Source organism: Lepisma saccharinum, chromosome 6, assembly GCF_977018435.1.
Source record: "Lepisma saccharinum chromosome 6, izLepSacc3.1, whole genome shotgun sequence".
In the NCBI taxonomy this organism is placed as follows: Eukaryota; Metazoa; Arthropoda; class Insecta; order Zygentoma; family Lepismatidae; genus Lepisma; species Lepisma saccharinum.
In genome coordinates, this window is record NC_139234.1 from 53,163,529 (window position 1) to 53,183,361 (window position 19,833).

At 37.4% G+C, this 19,833-nt stretch overlaps 1 protein-coding gene across 1 annotated transcript in view; it reads left to right on the forward strand.

The window, feature by feature from the left end:
- Positions 1–17,325, forward strand: part of Chd64 (transgelin calponin-3) — a 29,365-nt gene extending 12,040 nt beyond the window's left edge. Inside the window, exons 2-4 of the mRNA XM_083123917.1 lie at positions 11,012–11,148; positions 14,503–14,707; positions 16,599–17,325. Of these exons, the coding sequence (XP_082980043.1) occupies positions 11,012–11,148; positions 14,503–14,707; positions 16,599–16,769 (513 nt within the window). The 3' untranslated portion in view covers positions 16,770–17,325. The remainder of the gene's footprint in view (positions 1–11,011; positions 11,149–14,502; positions 14,708–16,598) is intronic.
- The last annotated feature ends 2,508 nt before the right edge of the window (positions 17,326–19,833 follow it).

Genomic DNA, 19,833 nt, shown 5'->3' on the forward strand with positions numbered 1-19,833 from the left:
AAGAACGGGGAGAAAGGTTCCATCAGGATATAAGGATAATGGAAGAAAGGTACCAGGGACGGTGGGATCGCCACGTGATGGCCGACTACTGTTGGAGCTTACAGAGGGATTGTCCTAAAAAGCAATACAGCAGGAAATCTTATTGAAAACGTTTCACATAGTTTGTTACTTCATTGTGTACATATTTTCTTAATTATTATGATCATAGGCCTATATAAATTTATTTTTATAATAATGATTGTAATCACAAAAGGAAATATTAAATTGTTGTTGGAAGTTCATTTATATGTATGTCTTATGTTTCCGCCATTTTGGTTTAGTTGCATTTATTTCATAAATTAGAGCCAATTCAGGAAATATATTATTATATCATTATTCAGCAGCATGAAATTGCCCTAAATTAGCTCTCAAACACTGTGCCGCAATTTCACTGTTCCCCAGTGTAATTAATGAATCCCTTATAGATAATATGTCCGGTGACCAGAGAAATAACTTCACTTGAACAACAGATGGCAGCATCGTTCTCATAAACAGACTATCAACTCAAGAAATTTTTATTGGACTTACTACAGCTTTACAGGTGGTTGTTTATACCCAGCATACAAAACAGACTATCATGTTGACAGATATAACCAAGATAGATCCATTCAGATTGGTCGGTCAGGGTATTGGTTGATGGGAGATGACGTCACGTTGGTCAGAGAGTTTTGTAAAGAAGTGGAAGTACTTGAGCCAATGCATTCGTACCCTTAACACCATCGTATAATCGCATCTGTGTCAGTTCAGTTTTGCAAGAAGTCAGCAAGCTGTAATTGTGTGTTCCGTGCTTTAAAACAGTTTCATAAAGCCTCAAATGCAGGAAATCACTTCACTTTTTAATCTTAGGTAATCGTCACTCCAGTCAGAGTACCTAAGATTTGTCTCTAGGTTTCAACCGAGGCAGCACGTCGCACACTGCATGCTACGTCAGAGTGAAAAGTCCTGTTTATTTCGTGATTTTTGGATTTTCTATTGCACTCGACTGTATTGTTTCTCAGATCCTGGCGGTACCAAATCCCTGAGCGCAATACTTGTAAAGTTTACACTACAACAGCACGGAATATGGCATTTGCTACTTGCTTTGCGTTGCGGGGTTATGTTATTAAATCGAGTGTCGGGAAAGAATGTTCTTTGTGTTACTGGTGATTAAAAGTACTCCGGAGGTGTTCTTTCCTGTAACGACTTCGTCATTCGATTCTTTGAGCACTGCTGATTTTTCCAAAACAAAACAAAGTTTTATATCCGTCTGTAGATAAGCCCGAAGTATGTGCGAGCACATTTCACACTCATTCTCACGTGTTTGTAATTGCAACACAATACACTTCTCATTGTCGGTTGGTTTGAGAAATCGCCGTAAGGAAATAAGAAACAGTAACATGTTGAAATTTTGAATAACGCTAGTCAGTGGAGAGGGAAACGTGGGGATGGTATCCCCTCCAGGAAGAATTGCGCAAATCATCCCCCCAGCTGTCTGAGTGTTCCTATGTTAAAACATGGATCACATGGACGTCCGCAGGATTTTTTCCAGGGAGGGGCAAGGAAGGTTTTTTCCCAGGGGGGAGGGCAAACAAGGCACATTTTCTCCAAAAATATTGTTGTTCCCTAAAAAGACATTGCTTAAATTTGAATTTATGGTGTTCATGCAATAATTAACACACATTATTGTGGCTAAAATGAAATTATATGTGTGAAATACATAATTTTTGGTTGACTTTCATTTTCCAGGGTGGGCCACGGCCCCCCTTGCCCCCCCTTTCCGGACGCCCATGATGGATCATCCCCCAAGCTGGTCCCAAGGCTCAAGCAAACATCCTCCACCTCGATGGCTGGGCATAGTGGATCATATTGACAGAAAAAGAAAATATGTCACAAGTATACTACGAAGCAGGGAAAGAAATATAACAAGCGAAAATATTGATATTGAAAATACCGGTGGCCGGTGCCAAGCATAATTAGTAAATAGTAATTTGTAAATGTAAGGAAATGTAGTCAACAAACGACTAATTATAGTAATTAACGTTACGTACGACACAAGTCCGTTGAAAATGAAAGTGGATTCGCTTAGCGACAGTTGGTGACCTTCAAAAGGTTGATGCCCAAAGTCCGAGCCACATTTCTTATAAAGTGCTCAAGCATGCGCCTCGAAACAATCCATGCACGCAGAACTGGTTTGGCAAATGTCTGTCCGGAGGCAAGAATGCTGGATGAAAAATTACAGCGATCGTCGCTTTGATTGGTAACAACACCTCTAAAAATTTGGATTTGTGTACTGTAGTCATCTCCTTAACTTTTCCAAGCTCCCTGTTCTCTCCTTAGAAATGCGCGCGCGCGTGTGTGTGAATGTGAGATAGTCCTAATATGTAGATTGCCCAGTTTTTCCTTGGCTGCGTTGGCTTTTAGACTTATTTCTTCAACAGTTCCTCTAAAAAAAATCCTAGTTTCGAAGTACTACACCGATATTCCGAACTGCGGAAAATTACGCATATTTAAACGAATTTTCACTTTTACCGAAGTTGTGGTTCAGACATTCACAAAAGAGTGATAGATTTTATACAGTCATCTACATATTGCGGACGTGGTTGGGTGCAAATCAACAAGGCGATTAACGCAATTCTTGTAATCTGTTATGTAGCCAAATATATATACAGCCCCGCCCGGCTCGTAGTAAATTATGTAGTCTACCTTCAATTTTCGATTCTCGAAAGAGTCTAAAAGCTATAGTTACTACAAATACAAGCACCAACCCCAGCCATAAATATTGTTAACCCGGATATTAGCAACAACACCCTGCCAAAAATAGTAAACATCATTATATCTCCAAAACGAATCAAGCTACAGTCGGCCACTTTTTGAAGGACCCCTTCGAACAGCCAGACTACAAGGATGTAGGCTCTTTTATCTACAATATTTCTACGTTTATCTAATCTGAGACATCGTATCTCCATATTTCATAGCGCTACCATTCGATTTAAAAAAAAAAAAAAAACCTCTAACTCTAGGCTACTTTACTTTGAGCGTGAAGTGTAGTGAGCCTCGCATTGTTTATGATCATGAATGTGTAGCACTCGATTAGTTCTTCCACGCTATTTTACTTGTGTTGAAATGTGCTAATGCTACTTCATTGATATAAGAGGGTTTTATTGTGTATTGGAAAAGTTTATATTTTTGAGTAAATATAGAAATATCTTTAAATCTAATTTGATTTCGATTGAAGTATGGATGGACACTTCCCGGCTATTTAAGATTCATTTTTACGCGAGGAATTAAGTGAGGGAAGAAATGCGTTCGACTTTTTGGTACCAGTTTCATAGATCGGCTTTTAGGTACCAGTTTCATAGATCGGAGACACATTAAAATCGGATATTTTGTGTTTCGCATGGTTCGTACTTACCAATTGTGTATTGCGGAACATAGTTCAAGGTGCCATTATGCTTTTTACACGAAACCAAACTCAATTTTTCACATTCTGAGTGCTTTTTTTTATTCCTTTTTTCGCTTCCGGAACACACGATACGGCGGGCACATCTTGACTCACGTTGTGGGTATGCAGTGTTTCAACCTTCTGCACCGAAAAATACCTACTATCGTGTTCGTCACCGGTGGAAATTGTACATTATGCACGAGTAGCTGACGTATAGCCCCACAAACCATTCACGGATAGCCCCACGAACCATTTCCGATAAGATTAGGTTACGTTAGGCAAGCATAGTAAAAAAAAGAGGGGGGTTGAAACACTGACAGGGGCTTACGTCATCAAACGTACGCAGCATCCGGTTGTAGTAGGGCAAGCAAATGAAAGCAATGGCACTTTTGCGTCGGTGAGATATTTCTCTTGAAAAATACATGATTTCCCGGTCAAATATATTCCACGATGAAAGAAAATACCTCGACGAACGTTGTAAACCTTGGAGTAAGTAGTCGACTTTTTTTAGTGAAAAGTTATACAAATTTGCAATTTTTCAAACTGACTGCATCTTGGATGACATGCTTTATCCTCACAAAATCTGTTACAAAATAATAGGCACGTGTGCTATTAAATACTTTTCCCTGCTGTTCTCAGAGCGACAAAAGATAGATATTTTTCGGTAGATGTTGCCAACGTAAAGTATAGTTAGTTTTAACATTCTCCTTGTAGACAGTTGAAAATGTAGTCTTATCTCCGTGGCTGGTGTTGTGACTCACCCTGCTACTGGTGTAGCTGGATATCGCGAGTATCTTCAATACGCTGTTCGGAGGAGAGTGCAATCTTATTCAACATGAATCTCCACTCGCTGACCACAAAGAATAGAGGTATTGCTGTTTCAAAGGCATTTCTAACAGATTCATGGCGCTATAAATCTATTTTCTAGACAACGAGGAATGCAGTTCACAGAAAGATTTCCCTGAATAATCTAGGAGAGATTCTAAATATACATCTAATTTTCACACAATTTAGAATATCAGTATGATAATCGATCATTTTCGGAAAACTTGTTGCCGAAATAGGTCTGAATTCCAGTGGAACGTTAATTTTCCATGCTGCCCCCAGATACTCACATCTAACTGCTATATTTTCATGATATTGTGGTTGAAATGTCGTGAAAGGGGATTAATCATATTCCTAGACATCGCGAAAAGAAAAACCACTGGAAGCTGCTTCTAATCAGTTAACTTGTCCTCAAGAGGAGCGAACAAATAACACTCAGGAAAAGTGAACACGCTTCCATGTAGGGAAGACCAAAGTATGAAAGTAAGAATAGACTGAAGGGGAGCTGATTCCTAAAACATATGGTGGCAATCTGTTAAAGGATGGGGAAAGTGTTGAACATTTTTCCGGTTCCGGCTCTAAGCTGCACGTGGAACGTGTCAGTTTTTTTTTTGGGTCTCGTCCGTCTTGTTTGTCAAAAAGAATAGGTAGACACAGGCACTATGGGTTTACAGTGGGAATGAAATTTGATTAATTTTAATAGTGCTTCTAGTAAAATGAAGTTAATATAGTGTAAAACTAGGGATGTGCGGGACGGGAAATTTTTAAAATCACGACGTACGGGTCGAAAAATGTTTGAAATTTACCGACGCTGTGAAAATCTCGAATTCTGCACCCTATTTCCTCCTCAAATGATTATTATTTATGCATTTTTGGAATATAACCTGCTACTTTCAAGAAATTTCTGACGTTTAGTACAGAAAACATCGAAAGCTAATCACTTTTAAATACGACCATTTGGAATCTCCCGAATGTTTGGCGTCCGGTTGCTCCTACTCTGGAAAATTAAGGTCAACCTAAAATGATAAATTTCACATATGTAATATCAGTTAAGTCACCATAATTTGCGTTAATTAAAAGACTGGTAATTACATTTAAGACTGCATGAAAAATCGTTTAAAGAACAAGCCCTGCTTGTCCTCCTTAGAAAACATTCATTGCTTGCCTCTATCCCCGTCCCTGGAAAAAATTCTGTGGACGCCCATGGCCATATACAAATGGAACTTGAGTCAGTGGCGAAATGTCCTGTTAGACAAAAATGTGTATCATAACGTGTTGGCTTTTTTAAAGGAAATCTTCTCTTTCATTACTATGATTCGAATGTACACCCAAAGGCAAAATAAATAGTATGCGAATTGTCCCATCACCATTTTCATTCAGTCTGTTTTCCATAATGTGATGATCATAAATTGAAATAAAAACGTCAATAAGCAAGGGACAACATCTGCTTCACATCAACAGAAGTTCACATTTTAAAACAACACAGAAAGTAGAATAAGAAAAGAATGAAATTAGTGATGGACAATTTGCCTACTATTACGATTGCCGTTGGCTGTACAATTGCAATGAATTATAGTGTACAATAACGAAGTTGAGAAGACCTAAACAGTTTACCAATCGAAATGTCGCAGATTCAATTCATGAGAACTTAACAAGTTGAAGTTTGTAAATGTTACACAGTAGTTGGCATAACTTCCGCCTTGATTAGTTATTGCATGGCAGCACAGAAATTGGAACCAACATTTCCCTTCACTGCTTAATGTACGTACAGGAATTTAATCATGGTGGAAAAGATGGTAAATATTTAAAACAATGTAAAAGGGTTAGAATACCCGGAGAAACATTTACTGCAACAATCACCCATCTCTGCATTTTTATCTTACAAAATAGTACAGCCAACTACGGACAAAAGGTTTTAATTCTTAATTCCGTTGGTGACGCAATTATACTCAATCCGAAATATTTGGAAATAGGCTTGGAACATGAAAGATATCCTTGCTTCATCACGAGTTACGTGGCTTTCTTCTTTTAAAGGAATAAAGACGGATAACACGTGAATGTACTCTTCACAGAATTGTTCTTTGTCGTAGGCGTCAACACTTATGTTGCCTCAAGTGCTGGCGCAGGTGTTCCAAGAAAGAATTCAAATTCTTCAAAGCCGTTCGATACCCAGGTTCTCTTTTACCCGTATGATTCTTTTAACTACATATGAGTGTTGATTATTCAGCCAATCAAATAGAAAACATAGACGGATCGAATCACCTGCTGCAAGTGTTTTAACACTTGAAATATGCAGTTGATGATCGTACGTACATGCGTTTGAAGCACGTGCGTAGTTTTAGCGATAATATTTTAACATTTCAATTAATTATTAAATTATTAAAGTTTTCAGTTTTTCAACTAAAAAGAAACAGAAGAGTGTAGAAATAAGGCGAGGAAGGGTATAGTGAGGTATAAAATAATCTGAGGTTGAGTCAGTCTAGAGTGATCCGAATTAGCACATCAAAAATCAGTGGTACAAAGCTCACACGATTACAGTATGTAACATTCTTATTCGTACACACGGATTTTCAAAGAAAATGCTTTAATATCTGAAAGGAAGTACACTCTTTTGAAATTGTTTCTTTATAATTCAATAACTAATATCATTAGGAACATAAAATCTTACCCAAATTCTGTATAACCAATGACAATAATAAATTAAATGAAACTGAAAGAGAAACATGCCATTTTTTGTACAACTTTTTTATTCGTACACTTAATAATATAAAAGAAAAAAGTATATTCAGAGCAAATTGACTGACAGTTCTAATGCTTTGATGCGTATCCTTTGGCTTTAATTACTGCTTGACACCTGTTCTTCGTAGAATTAACCAGTTGTCTGTGTGTATTTGGAGCTTTCGGTACTTGAAAGACGAACATATTAAGCAAAAATTACGCGTGGTATGGTGTTTTATTTTTAAAGTGTAATCTACCAAGGAAATTTAATTAACATATTTTTACAATGCTGAGTAGACGTGATCAATCGCTTGAATGTTATTTCACGAATATTAATTGTTCCCGTTATCTCATGATCTCCATGCAAAGATTTGGCCGGCGAGAACAATATTGTCAAGATATACTGTGGAATTTTTCCTTGACGTAATCAATCTAGCACGCGAAGAATGCATTTGTCACAGCCTCGGTTCGCATTCCTTTGGGAGCTAAGGTGAGAGTAAGGACGATGGCAGGATGAAAGTGCTCCCTTGATGCTAACATGAGCTGTTTTTATAAAACAAGATGTTCATCGACCTAGGGAAAGGATAATGACCATTACTAATATTATGCCAACGAGGTTTACCGATACATTTTTTATCTGCAACTTCGAAGTAATCACGACGATGAGGATGAGTGATGAAATTGATGGACATTTACAAAGAACAGCCATGCCCAGGCCTGGACTCGAACTCGGGACACCTGTCGCCTTAGCGCGCTGAGCTAACCACTTCTCCCGGAGGTCGACCACGTTATGTAAGAAAGTGAATCGCACAAACATTCTAAAAAATAACGGAATAATTATTTGCTAATTTATAGTTTTTATTCAGTTAAGGAATACATAAAGATGCAAAGGCGGAATTGCACTTGATAGAATGGTATACATTCAAACGAGCAACTTCCTAGGCCGGGTAGTATTTGAAAAGGAGACTAGAGGAATTTCCCCCTCTGCTGCCAACGTTTGCCACACTTGGAAACTATATAACATATAGTTATATATAATTTATATAATGTTTTGATTGTTCGGTTGTAGTTACTGGGAATGTTTCAATACCGCTCGCTGCACCTTTCCAGGGCTTCTTTTTACTTAGAGGATCAGAAATGTAATCGAATGTAACATTGTTCAGTCTTTGTTATAGTTCTTGTGATCCATACCATTTGTAGCATGAAGTCTGTTGCAACATGGCCATACTAATGGAAATAAATTGAACCCAATCTCACATTACATTGGTACTTTTCGTTGTACAGTCACCGACAATACAAATGGGACACCTAGATCCTGAAACACTCACTTCCCTGCAAGGCGTCGTGTTTTACCTAACTCTACGGAGGCGGTGAAAGTTGCCATTCAAAATTTGCTATTAGAATCCGCTTATCGCCGTAGAGTTAGTCAACACAAATAACGCCTTGCAGGGAAGCGAGTATTTCAGGATCTAGGTGTCATATTTTTATTGCCTGTGACTGTACATTTATCGACAAGAAAGAATGTTTCTACGGTCGACCCGTAATATGACTATTTGGAAATCACCTTGGCCGTAGACAGGAAAACTTTCGAGAGGATGAGGTTACACACATAACTAGTCAGTCCTATGCTTATACACAGTCATAATTCACATGTACAGTCACGGACACTGACGGCTTGTAACGATTCCATTGAAAGTCAACGTATTAATTACAAGCCGGCAGTGTCCGTGGCTGTACAAACATGACCCGATATATGTTAAACCCATATATTAAGCCAACCGCTGAGGAAAGGAGCGGGGATTGTACTTATGCCAGGGGGCATAATTACAACTTTTAACTTTTTCGGGGGTCTGAGATTATAACCTAACCCAACAGCAGGAAAAGGTCGGAAAGGGAAATTTGGTGAAGTCATTAATATATTTTCAGTCTGAACCCGGAACAACGATGGAAAAAGGACGACAGAAGTGAAAGTGGAGGGTTGCCGTCGCATGCGGGCTGTGATGTCAAGAACAAAACATGTTTACCACAAGTTTCAGGAATTCCAAACGTTTCAAAATTCTAGCTCCGAAGATAAGATTCTCTCAGCATTGTCTCCCTGTTGTATTTTGGTAAAGTTTTGAGTATTTGAAAATGAATTTCCGATTTTGCTTTCTGAACCCTACATGCCAAAAGTTTCGGTGGGGAAATTGCCCATCACTCCTAATGCACTTTCATTTTATCACTTGATAATGATTAATTAAATTAAGGTGAACTTCAAAATTCGTGCTTTATCTGCATCTGAAAAAAAATATCCACCCAATGTTCCGGGTTCGAGTCCCAGCCTGGACGTGGTTTTCGCTTAGTATGCCCCTACATTCATTTCATCCAACTATCATTCATACTGGAACGAACTCATAATATATTGATGGACTGTTTTCGCTTGCATTTTGCACTGCCGCACCAGGGACTTATTCTACTACGTGACACAAAAACTGGTCCGAGAAGCGGATTCTAACTTTGAATACAAACTGAACTGGTACGTGCATGGAAATCCTGAAATTCTTGCGAGAGAAGACTGTTGCTGCAACGCTTTACGTCACCGTAGCATGGATCTGTTGCATAGCAGAGGTACATTTCTTTCTTGAGATGAAAAAAAAAATAAAAGCAAGAGTGCTTCGAGACAAGTTGCTTCTACTCCTACGCCCCTTTCCCTGCAGGATCAAGTGGCAAAGCGCCGAGCAGCTTTTTTTTGCCTTTGCATATAGAGCTCTTTGTGCCCTGCTGAAAGGTAACAAAAACTTGCTTGTTAACTGTCTAATGGAAAGGAGACAGGAATGTCTCTCGCACACACACTTCTTAACTGACAAGTTATCCTTTGTCTCACGTTCTGCAAATTAAACTAGAATGTAGTGAAAATGCCAGCACATAGTGTATTGCAAGAATTCTACTGCTACCAAACAACCATCACGGGACGACTCCTACAGCATATTGAATTGTAAATACCTGCTTCGTTCTCGAAGGTCATAGTATATAAACACCTGCAGCGTGCCACAATATTACAAACTTTCACAATGTGTAGGGATCATTTACCAACAACTTTTATCGATAACGTTTCTCTGACGCTTAGTTTCGACTCTACCATGAATGGATTGATTTTGCGATTACTACATGGGTATAAACAAAATATTCGACTTTTCCGTAAATAACCATGTATGTATGTATCCGCTTGATATGTCTGGGAAAGTCCATGGTGAAGTAAATTTGGTTTTGTAGTACCAAATTTTGATGCCATGGGAATTGGTTGAGTGAACCTCCCCCTGGAAATTTGGCATAATTAATTTCAAATTAGAAAAATCAAAAAAAAAAATATATATATTTTGATAGTCTATAACATAAGTAAAATATCAGTTAATGAGTATATCCAACAGATTAACCAAATGAAAAATGGCAATTAGTTCAGAAACCTAAAATCTCGATAAATTGTTCCATACATTTTCAAAATCCCCAAAATTACATTTTTGTGCGAGAAGTCACATAACGAACTTAATGATTAAAATTTTCCTATGACTTTAAAAGATATTTCTTGAACAAGACGTGTAAAAATTAATAATGATTTAAAAAAACAGAATATCACGTTTCATCCCTTTAATTAAAGGTATGAAATGTGAAAAAATTAACAGCTATGCATTAAGAACGTCTCTTCAAAGATATAATAATAATAATAATTCCTTTTTTGTCTACTATTCGATTTACAGTCTGATCGCCACTCCAAAAATTTCTGATGATGCATGTTTGATCTTAAAACTTTTGAATGAACACTAAAATTTATTGTCTAGAAAACACACTGATATTCTATGCATTATTTCCCAGTTTCAGAATGTTTTTTACTCTTCTATTGGAAGGGAAGTCCTTTGTACCATTGATTTCTCAAGTATAAACTCAATTGCAATGCAGTTAAGATTCAATTCTAACTTCTACTTTTAGTAATATCCTGTCTTGTGTAACATTATGTAATTTTTATTACTTCAGATCCAGAGTAAATACAGCGAAGAACTTGCAGCTGAATGTTTAGAATGGATCAAAATCATCACAAACGAACCACTTAACACATCCGGTGATCAAGAGAACTTCTATGAAACACTGAAGGATGGAACTATCCTTTGCAGGTGAGTTTTCTGGTAAAATAGTTAACATGTCTGAAAAAGCAATGTTTTATTTATCTATTAAGGAACTGTTGTTGAACTGTTTAGGAAAATATGCAGAATGAATATATGTATATCATTCCCCCAGGATTAAAAATTTGCAATGTTTATGATTGTTATTGATTTGCTTTATTTTACTTCGCCTTTTGTGCCACTTTTGGCTAATTTGCGAAGATTGTGATGAATGGACACTCACAAACATCCATGCCCAGGCTGGGATCCAGGAACCCCGGCATTGTAGCGCAATGTGCTACCACTCTACCACGGGGGCCAACAACAATCCTGATTATGAAAGTGGCAAAAGATCGATAGGTCAAATCCATACAATCAGATGTATCAATCTGCAAATGCCAGGAATACAAAGGATTTTGAATTCACATCTTGTTTCACATAGATCGGTGATGAAAATATTCCAAATGGACTCTGCAGAAAAATTAGATTGCAGATCTTAGCATGTAAGTTCATGAAGCCACTTTTAAATTTCTTGTTCTCGGCTTTATGGAGCTTTCAGACTGAAGTAACAAGGGACATAGGGCCGCTCTAGTCACTGCGCAAGCATGATCAACAGGGTGAGACAACGTGATGAATGCTATTGAGCTTGTTGTGTCAGTCTGGTACAAAAGCTTGCAATATATTTCTGAAGGTTTGTTTCCAACTGTGTTGCTTGTCACTACAGACTTAGGGAGAATTCACACCAAAGCGACAGGTGACATTGAGAATTCACGCCGAAGCTGCAAGCAAAACTAGCCCATTCAGTCTAAAGCAAAATATTCACTGCGCATGCGCAAACAAGAGCACGAGGCGACATGATGCACAGTATTTAGAAAATGGGCCAGTGAGAGCAACACGTTCAGCTTGTCATGTCTCTTCTGTTCGAACAGTTCAATTGATTACTGTAGGTTCACTTCCAAGTGTTGCTTGTCGCTTCGGTGTGAAATATCCCTTAACTCGCACAACAAAAACACTGATGGTCATTTAACATATGAAGAGTCCAGGGAGAAAACCTGATAAGTCACATTTTCCTGTTTTCACAAGAGAACAAATTCAAACTTTCAAGGCTCACTAATTTTCTCCTGTATACAATTTTTAAACTTTCACATTTCTCAGAACTTAACAGTTTTTTGTCTATGCAGTTACACCATACAAAACTACGCTGATGGAGCTATTTAATTCCATTGGCAACAACAAAATTGATAAAATTGGACTTATCAGGTTCTTCCCCTGGATTCTTCATATGGTCATGGTCAGTGGTCGGAAGTAGCGTTGCTACTGTAGCTAGCTAAAATAATTGTAGCGGTAGCAAAGCTACAAAATTCCTGTAGTTGTAGCGAAATTTTCGCTACAGCTACATTTTTTTCAGCATTTTGAGAATTTTTGAAAGTGTCAACGGCGTCAAAAATAAACTATAATATTGCTTAGTTTTGCAAGAGACTCAAAAAGACAAAGTCCATTACATGGAAATACAGATAGTCTAAATTATAAATATCTTTATATCACAGGTTATAAATATCTGCGTAATTTATTTCATTAGCATCTGAATAATTCTAATATCCAGATAACTAACTGGCATATATCAATATATTCTGGCTAATAGCCATTTCTTTTATCTGCATCACTATTTTGTGGAGAATCATGCCTCATTTGCTACACCGCCAGGAAAGAATGCCTCATTTGTGCCACCCCTGGAACAAATCTTGTGGATATCGATGGCGTAACAGACAGCAAAATATCGATAATTACTGTGTAAAACAAAACTTACAGTGCAAAAACAAGCGATCCATTTTCTATTAATCTGACAAAGCAATAGTGCCAGCAATCAATGGTTCAGTACGTTACCAGCATTGATCATTGTCGGTGTATAGGATCACACCGGCAAGAAATTATTGTTACAAGAACGATAATATTTCTGAAATTACAATTATTTTCATCATAATGTTTGTTCGTGAATTTTAAAATTACAATATGTTTAGAACACTCGGGTTTGCACATCAGTTTCCTCATTATATTTTATCATATTGTAAAAGAACATACAAGTTATTGACTTTCCTGCAGAAATGACAATTTTCTTTTGTTAATATACACAGTTTTCAAATTTATGTATTTTTTCTAAGTTTGCATCCCTTTGTAACATTTTCTAATCATGGCAATGAGGATGCATTGTTTATTTAGTTATGCTCTTATCTATGGCAGTTTTCTGCCACTTTTTGCTAATTGTGTGAATGAGGAAGAATGATGAGCAGAGTGGGGAATGGAGGAGCAGGAGGATCCCATCCTCCCAACTAGGCATCTTTTCTAGTATTTGTTTTGAGTCCACTTTATGCACAGATCAGCTGATCGAGACTGATATGAACCACCATGTGCCTTCCGCCGGGTATCGAACCTGGGCCCTTTGAATACAATGTGACAATTACAATTTCCACTGTGTCTTCGGGGAAGATTTCCAACATAAAAACTTACGTAAAGCATTGCTCCACCTGTTTCTCATTTATACCATTAGAAGCATCCCCCAGCTATCCTCAAGGTTCGATCAAATATCCGCCATCCCACAAATAACATACTGTTTCAGTTAAGGAGATTAAATTGATAAATATCACATTTTTATCTTATTCCCATTTTGCGCAACACCTTATATACATGTGATACTCTTCCAATTAATTTTAAAAAGAAGTCTGTCACATAAATATTTTTGATATGACAATAAGAACAACATGGATACGTGTAAGACCTAGTTTTTTGAATTGATATGCCACTTACAAAGGTACTTTATTCTCAAACACTTTAGTAAAAATATGTAACTGAAGTAACACTGCTATAAAAATTATACATAGAATGAAGGGAATCATGGTAATAAATAACAATCTATTTTTCAGTACGTACAACTATCATACTAGGGTTTCTTTTGAATAGCCATATGGTCGTTTTAAGTTTTTAATACAGAAGTAGCGAGTAGCGAACAGGAATAGCGTAGCAAGCTACTTTCTGGAAAATGTAGCTGTAGTGAAGCTACTTTTAAAATGTAGCGTTCTAATCACTGGTCATGGTCACCTTTGTGGTAAGATATCATTGAAAGGGCAGACTTTGCAGGTCTTATAATGCATGTCTGTCGGTTCCTATATTTACAACATGCTATAGCAGGTTTCAATACTTAAAAGCTGTTTATGAAAACTTTAATTACAACAAACAATTATGCAAACTGTCTGGAAACAACCCCTTCGAGGCACCGTAAAATCAGTTTATTCATATATAATCTCTATCTGTCCACAAAATGTACTTTCAGTGCATCATAGTACTCCATCAATTACACCCTCGTTATTTCAGGCTGGCAAACGAACTGAAGCCAGGTTCAGTGAAGAAAATCAACGAGACCAAAATGGCTTTTAAATGTATGGAAAACATCAATGGCTTTTTGGAGACTGCCAAGACACTTGGTGTTCCAGCTCAAGAAACATTCCAGACAGTGGACCTTTGGGAAAGGCAGAACTTGAATTCTGTAGTAATATGTCTCCAGTCATTAGGCAGAAAGGTAAGTGGCCTTACTTATAAGTACATTCTATGTAGAGGAAAAGTTGGGAGATCAATGTCCTATGCATAAATTTAGTCCATTCCCACACCATGCTCAATGTCAAGGAGCTCCATTCTTTATTATTTTCAAATTTCAAGAGCCAATTTCGAAAAAAAACAAAAAACATTTAAATGTTTCTTCTGTGGCTCCTGCATTTGTATGGCTCAATCATCAGCTCTGTAGGCATCCTTTTCCAGATTTTCGAATACAGTAAGTTGATGAAAAACTAGGGCAAAAGTGTGAAATTGTTCAATACCTATCTTCTCTCTCACACTGACACATAAAAAAGGTAAAGGTAAAGTGCTCCCCTGTGCTTAGCACCACGCCATGAAGGCGTATAGGGGGTGTGGGGGTAACGCCCCACACTTTCTTGATCCGGTCGTGAGTGGGGGTGATGTGATCAGCATCACGCCCCTGACCGCCTTTACCCCCCAGGGTTTCCCCCAGGTACCCATGTTATTCGACGCTGGGTGGGCGCCGGGGCCGCTTCCATCGTTAGAAAAGTTCCCGGATTTGAACCGGCCGGGGATCGAACCCGGGACCTTTAGCATGGTAGTCAGACGCGTTACCGACTGAACCACCGCGGCCACTGAACCACACTGACACATAGATACGTATATAGTTACAGATATGTATATAGTTACAGTTCCTCATTTTAAAAAGTAACTATCAGTTAGTTACTCTCGGATAGAAATTTGCAAGTTACGCACAATCATTGATTATTAATTGAGTGGCTCAGGAGTAAAACTTAGATAGCATTAGGTACAGTTGCTGCACAGTCTCCTGTTGCTCACACATTAGTGAACAGGATATAGTCGGTGGCAAAAACTCTCGGGAACATCTGGATAGTACATAAGCCACAATGCAATGAACAAACTCACTTTTGTTTTTCTTGGTTTCTTTCTTTAGTGGGTAATCAAGTGGTACTCCTGAACTGCTCAATTGTAATAAAATAAATATATGAATAAGTACAGTTGTTTACTTTGTTTTTGGTACATAATATAAAGTCTTCACATATTTATATTACAATGAAAAACTAAGTATGCTGACCAAGGCAGTAATTTATTTTATTGAAAACATACTAAATGTAACGTTTCAACCTTCTAGCAAGGTCTTCACCAGACTGTATCAAGTACAAGAAGTAAATGACTGAACAAGGAGTCAGTTTTGATTAACTTCTTTCTGACTTCCATTACCACGTTCCAGATGAATGCAGCAATGCAGAATACAGTTACTTCTATTGCAAAACAACTAACCCAGTTTCAGTTAATTACTTTTAAAACTAACTAGTTAGAATTCCTCGAAAAGAAAATGTTACATGGAACTACATTACAAGCAACAAGTTACGTCCAAACACTGATATTATTATTATTATTATAAGCTTATTTGCATGTAGAGTAAAATTCATGAAATTCGGAACATAGCAGTTTGGTAAATGTTAGGAGTTTGACTCCTTTAGGTAATGCATTTTGTAATCTTAATTTCCATTGGCAGACCTAAGAAATCTAAACAAACATTAAATAAGTAGAAGAGATGCTCCAGACATCTAATATGATGAAGTACTTTCAGAACCATCACTGTATAAAATGAGTCGGTAACTTTTTAAATTTCATTTACAAATGCATTTTAAAGAATAAACAATATTTTTAATGCAAAATATTTGCACTGTTGGTCTTCATGGTTAGAATACAAGGATTATGAATTTAAAATGTAAGAGATCCTTGTTATTTTCACTATGGGAATATTGTGTAAAAACATAAAAGCCAGAAATAGTAATAAATCACTATTATTTATGCTTAATGTTTGCTCAAGCTATAAGGTTGCTTTAATTTTAATTTATTTTCTAAAATAGGCTGCCAACTATGGAAAACCTGCCATTGGACCTAAAGAATCAGAAAAGAACGTGAGAAACTTCTCTGAAGAACAACTTCGTGCTGGCCAAGGTGTGATCAGCCTCCAATATGGAAGCAACAAGGGTGCTAACCAGAGTGGCATCAATTTTGGAAACACCAGACACATGTAAAGAAGAATAACGAAAAGCAATTACGTATTTTTTTTTTTAACTTTTGGACCGCCAGTAAAAATAAATCAAAGTGTTCAACATGTTGTATGTTTAGAATCGAAAAATTCCATATTTTGTACAAAACCTTACCAGAAAGTGAATTTTTAGAAGTCTTTTTCTCTTGTTCCACTCCATAGTATGTGTTGATTTGAACAATTCCATTATTGTACATTCCTTTTTTTTTATATGTATAACTTTACTTTCATACTTGACGCTGTTGTACTATTATTAGACAATGAAAACTGCAAAAAATGTTTGGTGCTACATTATCCCATGTGTATAGTTTATATTGCTTTTTGCAGTCTATAAGCTAGTTATTTATGAGACTAGGGATATTCTACAAATGTTGAGATTGAGACTATGTGATAGAAGTGTTGAAAATTGACAGTTGTATGTATGAAGAGATTTTATGGAATTTTTTGCTCGTGTAAGTTATATATCCTTCACATTCCTTTCATTTTCTGTAATACTGTACATTTCTCTTGGAAATATATACTCTAAAGTAAGTTAAAAAACAGTTATTTTTTAAAAATTATTTCTGTAGTACGTGTATGACCAGTTATTTTTTTAAAATTATTGCTGTAGTATGTACCGTGCGTCCATTTCGATCTTCAGCCGAGAGATCGGGAGAAGTGTGGCGGGCGGCACTGACGGAGATGCCGACATTTGCGGCCTGTAATGTCCGCTTAGTTTTATGGACATATGCAGACATTTATATAAATATTGCAAAACGAGCACTAACCTGCGTTACAAGAGTTGTTCAAACTGATATCCACCAAGTGCCAAGTGTGTAGACTTTCGGGGAGAATACGTTGAATAGCCTGAAACTTTCGTGCCTGTAGCTAAAGTCCTTCTAGGTCGGGCCGATAACTTATCAGCCCCCTCGTAACGTGAACCTTTCGGCTGGCATTCCAATCCTCTCACTGACACAACACACATACACACTGCAATAACACAAACAAGTAACGGCAAGTAACCAATAATAACACTCTTGCGCACAGTACGAAATTAACACGCTCTTGGTTTACATCTGCTGGCCACTATATTCACAGCTCTGTCGCGAAGGAACAAAAAACTCGAGCTCGGAGATTTCAGATTGCAAGCAAGCTCACGAACACCATTGACTTTTAACGGTTTCGTCTACAGCGTAATCTTGATACAGTGTTGCACATCCCCATCGACACAAAACTCTTTCAAGGATATAAACTTAAGCAGGACGTTACTGGTCAAAACTATGATTAAAATGTTTTATTATCTGTGGCTCTTTACATTGTTTTCTAAAGCGTATTTTTTGTGTATATAAGGGCAGAACTTGGATGAATTAAAGATGATAAATTATAACACAGGTTAGTGCTCGTTTTGCAATATTTATAGAAATATCTGCATATGTCCATAAAAATAAGCGGGCGTTACAGGCCGCAAATGTCGGCATCTCCGGCAGCGCCGCCTGCCACGCTTCTCCCGATCTCTCGGCTGAAGATCGAAATGGACGCACTGTATATGATGGCTTTGCACAGTGTAATTTAAGGATGAGAAGTATAGTTATCTTCACTCAGCACGAAGAGCCAAACTAAGGGGAGATCTAAACAACCTGGTGTCCGACAAACTAGAATTTTAGTAGGTCAAGGTGTCTACCAGTCTGGAAAAGTCTGGGGAAATTTATTTTCTGTAAAAATCAATATTTTTTGTAATTGTACACTAAAAGTAGGTTTTAAACAAAGGACAGGCAAGAAATTTTAAATTTGTTGTGGACAGACTACACTTCAATTTTATATATTGAGTTAGGGATGGGATAGATTAATTGGTACTCTTATCGTTATTAGCTGATATAGCAGGTACGGAGCATCCATGTAAGCCGGGCTTACACTTGTATTAGTTCTGGCAAAATTCGTAAACAACTTCAAAGTTCAACTCTGGTCAACACCAGTGTTAGAGATCCTCTTTGTTAGATTGCAACACTTCAGCACCAGGTGGCCATGTGATCTCCTGCCTTCTGCTTGTGAAAAGTTGTAAGCCTTCTGAATTTTGCCTTACAAATTGCTGACCGCGAACGAGCAGACCTACAGTTTCTGGACTGGATGGAAAAGAGTGGGCTAAAACCTACGTGTGTAGACCTACAGCCAGAGGCTTACAGCAGCGTTGCAAACCTCATGTTTAGAAAAAGTTATTCATGGACGTCCGCGGTATCTTTCCACCAGGGAGGATTAAGCAAAGTATTTTTTCCAGGGGTTCGGGTAAACTAGGTATATTTCCTCCATAATAGAGGCGGAAAAGATACTAATTCAATTTGAAGTTAATATTTTTCTGTGTTGCCCTTACAATAATTAACATAATTTGATGTGACTGAAATTAAATTATATGTGTGAAATATATTTTACGGTTGATATTAATTTTCCAGGAAGGGTCCCTTGCCCCTTCTGGACATCCATGGTGTCGTTTAAACTCCGAAATTATGCTACATACTACTAAATTGTTCTGGAATCTACATATTATTAATACTAACTTATAATAAAAACATAAATATAAATTTGAATGGTTGAACCAACGGGATGAGTTCGACGTTAGACGTGAAAAGTTTGAGAGAATTCAACCACCACGAACAGCGGCCCTCCCTAACTTCTGAATGACTTTTTAAACTTGTGCGAGATTTAGCTTTTTATGCTTAGGTTGGCTTCACTGGTGAGACACAGGTCCTGTAGGAGGAGGGGGCTCCAGTGTTGTCGGGTAAATTTCTTGTGCCGGTGGTGTTTGAAGGAGGTTTTTTCCAGGAACTGAATTCTGAAGCAAAAAACTAATAGGAAAAAGAAAAAGGAGAAACCTAAAATGAGCGGGAAACTGGAAAGCTAGATATACATTAATATGCAAATAGCTTGTTTGTTTTTTTCGCTTGTAGGAGAGCATAAATATCAGAAATATTAAGATCTCTGTTATTTGCTTATGTTTGAACTCGGTTTGGTACTAATTAAACTAACAAGTGCAAAAAGTTTTTAAAAGTTAAATGTTTAATGAAAGCTGAAGATTGAAC